The sequence below is a fragment of the Mesoplodon mirus genome (genome assembly GCF_964341445.2).
Source record: "Mesoplodon mirus genome assembly, chromosome: 2".
Taxonomy (NCBI): Eukaryota; Metazoa; Chordata; class Mammalia; order Artiodactyla; family Ziphiidae; genus Mesoplodon; species Mesoplodon mirus.
This window is the reverse complement of record NC_138977.1, coordinates 48,285,352-48,293,218: the sequence shown is the minus strand read 5'-3', so window position 1 is coordinate 48,293,218 and position 7,867 is coordinate 48,285,352. Positions and strand designations below refer to the sequence as shown.

General features: G+C 42.3%; 1 protein-coding gene across 1 annotated transcript; it reads left to right on the top strand.

Annotated features, from left to right (window-relative positions):
• Positions 1 to 508: 508 nt before the first annotated feature.
• Positions 509 to 2,594, top strand: LOC309795464 (growth-regulated protein homolog beta-like). Its single transcript, XM_082607836.1, has 4 exons — positions 509 to 668; positions 763 to 886; positions 989 to 1,072; positions 1,886 to 2,594. Exons 1-4 carry the CDS (start codon positions 578 to 580, stop codon positions 1,899 to 1,901), a joined length of 315 nt encoding a protein of 104 aa, XP_082463962.1. The 5' UTR covers positions 509 to 577; the 3' UTR covers positions 1,902 to 2,594.
• The last annotated feature ends 5,273 nt before the right edge of the window (positions 2,595 to 7,867 follow it).

The following is a 7,867-nucleotide window of genomic DNA, read 5'->3' as shown; positions in this document are numbered from 1 at the left end:
CCGAGATGTCGGCTGTATTTTTGACAGCACTCAGTCCACAGGTATGAAATAAGCAAAATCGAAATTTAGAGAGACAGGATATATAGAGTTAGAGGACAGACAGCTAAGCAAAATCTACCCGCTTACTCCTCTTTAATTCTCCCAGGTCTGATAACTAAAGAAACAGAAATCTCCCTAAAACTGTCCCTCTACCCCTGTGAGGGTCTCACGAATCCGCCCCTAGCGCTTTCCCCGCTCTCCGCCCGGAGACCAGGGGTGGCCAGGCGCCCACGGCCACACTCGCAGGCGGTAGCCCCGGGGTGGCGGCAACTCACTACCCCTGCGGGGATTTCGGCGCAGAGACGACACCCCACCCCCACCCCGAAAGCGCGGATTACGCGGGAGGCCCGCGGGGCCGCGCCCTCTTTCCGGACCCGTGAACTACACTTACGTCGGGGAATTTCCCTGGCCCTGGGCTGCCAGCCCCTGTCCGATCGGGATAAAAGGGCTTCGCCCGGCTCGGGGAGCCACAGAATCCGCTCCGCCAGCTCTCCAGCCCGCCTTCCCGCCGCAGAAAGCGACCCTCTGAGCTAACCCCATGGCCCGCGCCGCGACCCCCGCCGCCGCCCGGCTCCTCCGCGCCGCGATGCTGCTCCTGCTCCTGGTGGCCAATGGCCAGCGCGCAGCAGGTGAGACCCGGCGCCCGGCATCCCCAGGGCGGGACGGGGGCGGGTGGGGGCCCATCCCGGGACAGCCCCCTGACCGAGTCTGTCCTCCCCGCAGGGGCGCCTGTGGTCACCGAACTGCGCTGCCAGTGCCTGCAGACCTTGCAGGGGATTCACTTCAAGAACATCCAGAGCGTGAAGGTGACGCCGCCGGGACCCCACTGCGGCCAAACGGAAGTCGTGTAAGTGCTGCCGCTGTTGCTGTGCTTGTCACCCCCGCCGTCCCGACGACCCCACCCCGACCCCCAGCCCGACCTCACGTGGATTCTCCCTTCTCTCTGCAGAGCCACTCTCAAGACTGGTCAGGAAGCTTGTCTCAACCCTGAAGCTCCCATGGTTAAAAAAGTCATCAACAAGATGCTAAACAAGTGAGTTATGGTTTTTATTCACACGTGTGGCTAGAGTCAGGCATCTGCCTCCTGAAAATTATATCAGAGAAACCCAGGATTTAGCTGACGGACTGAAAAACCATTATTCCACAATTAAATTTGCCATTAAGATTATTAATCTGCTCTGTTGCCAGAAGGATATTTTCAGTGCCTTCCATCCTGGCCCCTGACTCTCCCCATTCAAATGAATGTGAGTTAAGCTGCTTTCATTAACATGGACAGTTATACTGAAAAGCTTTCCACCTGTTTAAAAAACACAGGCATTTTTTTCTCCCAGTTCTTTCTGGACCTCACACCTGAAAATCAGAACCCTGGTTTTCTGCAACATAGGCACTAAAGCTTAGTGGTGAAGAGCTGGGACTTTGCAGTGACACAGTACTGGGTACAAATCTGGGTTCCAGCACCTATTAGCCATGTGACTCAAGGACAATTATTTGGTTTATCTAAGACTTAGTAAAACAAGGAAAACAATAGTAGCTACCAAATCGGTTTGCTCTGTGGCTTAAGTTAGGCCCAGTGGGACAGGTAGAGAGAGTAATCCTGGCCATTTGTCACCCATAGAGCCAATAATACAGTAGAGAGCACAGGCCCCACCCTCATTCCTAAATAAGAGTCTCCAAGAGCCTAGAAGCCTCTGCCACACAGAATAGCGGGTTACAGGCAGTAGTCATTTGGTGCCAGGCTGGAAAGACTGGACTCAAATCTCTGGAAACCAGGGAGCAGGACAGGAGAAGAGTGCTGTGCAGTTGGCTTTCTGGAGCAGCTAGTAAGGAAGACCTTTTCTCCTTACAGGGACAGCTCCAACTGACCAGGGGGAAGGAGAAAACTCCTCGATGGCTGTTCCTGAAGTAGGCCCTGCCCTTACAGGGATCAAAGAGGAAAAAGAGGAATCGCCAGCTCCTGAGGCCACCTGGATCGGGCTTAATATGTTTGAACATCTCTTAGGAGGGTTCTCCCACTTATTTATTTACTTTATTTATTTATGTGTTGCTTGGTTTTCGAAGACTCTGTTAATATTTACATGTAACATAATTAAGGATGTGATTGACTCTACTTGCACATCGTATCATTAATTTCATTATTTATTTTATGAAAAAAAACCCCAGTTAATTTAGTCCTGATTCTTATCTAGTTTGAAGTAGAAGGGTTGCAAATATTCTTCAGTCATTAAACTAATATTTCTGAGGAGCCCACAGCATGCCAGCCCCTGTGACAGAGACTGGGGCATCCAAACAAATAGTGAGGTCATTGTCAGCATGGGGGGATGTATGTGTACATCTATTTTTGTAAATGTTTAAAAGAATGTTAGTTATTATTTATTGAAATGATTTCACAATATGTGTTCAGCATTTCTCATGTTGACGCTTAAAAACTACAATGTTTTAAATATCCTTTGGACATTTTATGTCTTTCTTGTAAGGCATAATGCCTTGTTAGTGTTAATTATGCAGCACTTTTCTATATCTTACAAAAGAGAAGTTTAAATATTTATTGATTTACAAAGAACATGAAAATAAAGTATTTCAACTAAACAAGTTTTGTTTCATTTTTTTGAGGAAAAAAGGTCTATCTTTACTAGATAATCTGATGATTTACATCAATGTTTCCCAACTTCTTTTTCTCCTCCTGGGCATTCATTTGCTACACAGATAAATCAAACTATAAGTTATACATAATTTCATCTGGTGATAGCTGTCACTCCCCTTGGCTCTCACCTACTCAAGAATGTACTTTTTGGGGGCTTCCCTGGTGGTACAGTGGTTGAGAGTCCGCCTGCCGATGCAGGGGACATGGGTTCGTGCCCCGGTCCGGGAAGATCCCACATGCCCTGGAGCGGCTGGGCCCATGAGCCATGGCCGTTGAGCCTGCGCGTCCGGAGCCTGTGCTCCGCAACGGGAGAGGACAAAACAGTAAGAGGCCCACGTACCGCAAAAAAAAAAAAAAAAAAAAAAGAATGTACTTTTCCAAACTGTGCACTGGCCCCTCCCCCTCCTGTGAGAGTCACTATGGTAATATATTGTTGTTTTTTTATAAGGACTTCCTTGCTACCTTGTTACTCAAGTATACCTCTTAAAAAATTTTCATTTTTTTTTTTTGCTTTTTAATTTTTTTAACATCTTTATTGGACTATAATTGCTTTACATTGTTGTGTTAGTTCCTGCTGTATAACAAAGTGAATCAGCTATACATATAAATATATCCCATATCCCGTCCCTCTTGCATCTCCCTCCCACCCTCCCTATCCCACCCCTCTAGGTGGTCACAAAGCACCCAGCTGATCTCCCCGTGTGATGCGGCTGCTTCCCACTAGCTATCTATTTTACATTTGGTAGTGTATATATGTCCATGCCATGCTCTCACTTCATCCCAGCTTACCCTTCCCCCTCCCCGTGTCCTCAAGCCCATTTTCTATGTCTGCGTCTTTATTCCTGTCCTGCCCCTAGGTTCTTCAGAACGATTTTATTTTAGATGCCGTATATATGTGTCAGCATATGGTATTTGTTTTTCTCTTTCTGACTTACTTCACTCTGTATGACAGTCTCTAGGTCCATCCACCTCACTACAAATAGCTCAATTTCATTTCTTTTTATAGCTGAGTAATATTCCATTGTATATATGTGCCACATCTTCTTTATCCATTCATCTGTCGATGGACACTTAGGTTGCTTCCATGTCCTGGTTATTGTAAATAGAGCTGCAATGAACATTGTGGTACATGACTCTTTTTGAATTATGGTTTTCTCAGGGTATATGCCCAGTAGTGGGATTACTGTGTCATATGGTAGTTCTATTTTTAGTTTTTTAAGGAACCTCCATACTGTTCCCCATAGTGGCTGTATCAATTTACATTCCCACCAACAGTGCAAGAGGGTTCCCTTTTCTCCACACCCTCTCCAGCATTTATTGTTTGTAGATTTTTTTGATCATGGCCATTCTGACTGGCGTGAGGTGATACCTCGTTGTAGCTTTGATTTGCATTTCTCTAGTGATGTTGAGCATTCTTTCATGTGTTTGTTGGCTGTCTGTATATCTTCTTTGCAGAAAGGTCTATTTAGGTCTTCTGCCCATTTTTGGATAGGTTGTTCGTTTTTTTGATATTGAGTTGCATGAGCTGCTTATAAATTTTGGAGATTAATCCTGTCAGTTGCTTCATTTGCAAATATTTTCTCCCATTCTGAGGGTTGTCTTTTCATCTTGTTTATGGTTTCCTTTGCTGTGCAAAAGCTTTTAAGTTTCATTAGGTCCCATTTGTTTATTTTTGTTTTTATTTCCATTTCTCTAGGAGATGAGTCAAAAAGGATCTTGCTGGGATTTATGTCATAGAGTGTTCTGCCTATGTTTTCCTCTAAGAGTTTTATAGTGTCTGGCCTTCCATTATGTCTTTAATCCATTTTGAGTTTATTTTTGTGTATGCTGTTAGGGAGTGTTCTAATTTCCTTCTTTTATATGTAGCTGTCCAGTTTTCCCAGCACCACTTATTGAAGAGGCTGTCTTTTCTCCACTGTATATTCTTGCCTCCTTTATCAAAGATAAGGTGACCATATGTGCGTGGGTTTATCTCTGGGCTTTCTATCCTGTTCCATTGATCTATATTTCTGTTTTTGTGCCAGTACCATACTGTCTTGATTACTGTAGCTTTGTAGTATAGTCTGAAGTCAGGGAGCCTGATTAACATTTTCATTCTTGTAGCTATCTTAACAAGAACTCTCATTTCATTGCTTTTGCTATAGGATTTTTCAAAGAATTGTTAACATTTTAATGAAACTGATGGTGAAATGGTGATAAAGAGACTTTTTCTTCAAAACTCAAATAATTTGTGTCATCAATAGAAGAAGTGAGTGGCTGATTAGTTAATCCATAAAAAGATCTAATTGATATTTTGGTTCAATTTTGTAACCTTCATTTATAAGTAACTACAAGTGAGTTTAAGTTTATCCCAACCCTTTTTGCCAGTTTATCAAATACAGTAGAATGGTTTTAAGATTTGAATGTGTTAGTTCCCATGCTTCCTGGTGCAATTTTAGGGAACCTGATGGGTTGTTTAGCCTGAGAAAGCCCCCTAGAAGTTGGTCTTCAACATTGTCCCAGGATAACTGCAGTACACCACGTTTCCAAGACAGAAACAAAGTTGTTACATCACGTGAAGAAAGATCCCTTTATGTGATGCTTGGTTTTCAAAGATTCTGTGTTAATATTTACATGTAACATAATTAAGGATGTGATTGAATCTACTTGCACATCATATAATTAATTTTATTATTTATTTTATTAAAAAACCCAAGTTAATTTAGTCCTGATTCTTATTTAAAAGGAACCACACTCCAAACCTGAAAAGGAACAATGTTTGTGGATGTGTGGGGTGTGTGTTTTCTCTGATTCAGGACTCATTCAGGAAATCCTAAGCCCTAGGTAAAGGCCTTCAGCAGAGGCAACAAGGTGAGGCTGGCATCCTGAATACTTGAGATCAAGTTCAGGCTTGCTCCAAGTAGCTGGGTAAATAAGGGCTCTAAGTAGCAAAAAACAACCTTTATTTCACACTTTAAAAAGTTAAAAATGATAATCTCTTCATAATTCCAATGTATTGATTATGATCGAGATGAGAAGGAAGAAACTTTGTGAATTACAGAGTAAATAAATGTAAACTATCTAGGCACTCCATAAATGCTGGTATTCACTCACTAACCCCAAGTCAGAGGACATGGGAAAATGTTTACAAGTGGGACCCAGAGGGTTCAGTTAAGACCCCACACCTAAGACCAGTCCTTACCCTCAAACACGGAGTTTGCTATATTGGCCACCTATGTCTTGTCAATACAGAACATGCAGCTTAAAAAGGAGAAAGATGTTTCTGTTCACATGGTCATTAAAGGCAAACGTTTCAAAGAATCAGATTTACTTTGGAGTAAATTCCAGCTCTATCAGTTGTGGACTGAGTGTTCTTGGGCAAGTTCCTTGACCTAACTTTATTTTCCCTTCTATACAATAAAGGTAATAACAAAATACCCTTTCTGAAGTTGTGCAAGGATTTAAATGTTATCAATGTCTCCAGGAATCTGCCATTGGTCCTCAAGCCAGCTCCATGGGTGTTGTCTCAGTCTCAGTCCTGGACCAGGTGGATATGTAGTGTAGTTTTCACACCAAATTTCCCTGAGACTTTCCTAGTATAAGGCAGTTCCCATTGGACATGTTATGGCAGGAAGTGAAAGGCATGTGAGGTAGTGGTCATAGGATGAAGTAAGTAGGAAAAGAATATTATGTGTCACATCACAACTTTGAGAGATCATCAGTGGGAAACAGCAATGGCAACAGTGACTGAGATTTCCTGAGCAATGTTACTAAATGAGCTAGAGCTGGAGAGGAGAAAATATGGCTTACCCCATTTTGTCATTGTGAGTCCTTCTTTGTGAGTCATATTGAGATGTCCTCTTGGGACTTCCAGAAGTAACTGGAGAAACACTGGGAGATGGCAGAGGTGGCAGACCTGCAATAGCACAATGGAGGCAATCCAGAATCACAGATGCTGCTATTTCTCCTTTCTCTGACGACTCATACAAATAACAAGGGGAAGGGCTCATCCTGTCTTCACTGTTGGTGCCCCACTCATATCCCCTGTGCTTACTGATGAGTTCTGAATTTGCAATGGGCAACATCTATATATGCTAGTGGCTTCTCAACTCAAGCTCCTCTCTCCTGCTTCTTTTCCTGGGAGCTTTCTCCATTTGGGGGTATAGAGGCAGGAATGGCAGAGGAGTTTTCTCAGCTCACAGGTGGGATGGCCTGTCATGAGACAACTCTCACTGAAGGTCAGGAGTTAGCGGATGTGTATTCTATTTTCTAGTTGGACATTCCTAGAAGTTACACTACATATATATACTTTCCACTTCTCTCTTCATTATGTTCATATTTTCTTTTAAATGCTTTAGCATATTTATAATAGCTATTTTAAAATTCTTGTCTATTAATTCTATAATTCTGTCATTTCTGAGTCTATTACCTGAATTTCCCTCCTGGCTATGGGTTATGATTTTCTACTTCTCAGCATGTGTAGTAATTTTTGATTGGGTGAAGGAAAATTGAATATTCTATTGTGCAGCATCAAGATTTTGTTTTCTTCTTTTGGAGTTTTAGTCTCTCTTCTGGCGAGCAGTTAAGTTATTGGAGTATCAGCTTGATCTTTTTGAGGCTTGTTTTTAAGCTTTATCAGTGTGGTCTAGAGAGAGTTCTTTGTTTTAGGGTTCACTTAACTGTACTGCTAAGTCATGCCTCTTCTTTGTCTCTACTGAATGCCCTGAGTGCTCACAAGATCTCTCCACTCTAACAAGTCAGATCTCAAGTATCTCCCCACCCCATAAGAGATCTGAGAATTGCTCAGCCTAAACATCTCTGGACATCCTTTCCCTGACCATATGTGACTTACTGTTGATCAAAGAGACCCAACAGAAGTTCAATGTCGATTTCCAGAGCTCTATTTTCTTTAGCAAACTCATTAATAACTATCATGATGTCCTGAGCCTATTTTTTAAGTTTTGGAAAACTGAATTATTTTGAGTCTTTAAATATTTGGTTATTTTATCTTTGTTTCCTTCCTTATTATCATAATATCTAAGCACATTGATAACATAGTATTTTGTTATCTCTACTTGGTACAGAAGAAAAATGAGACTCAAAGGTATTAAGGTTGTGTCTGAATAGTGTTTCTAACTTATTTTCAGCATTTTGGTTTGTATAAAGGCCAAGATCTGATGAGTCAATTGAATGCTGTCAAGTTATTGT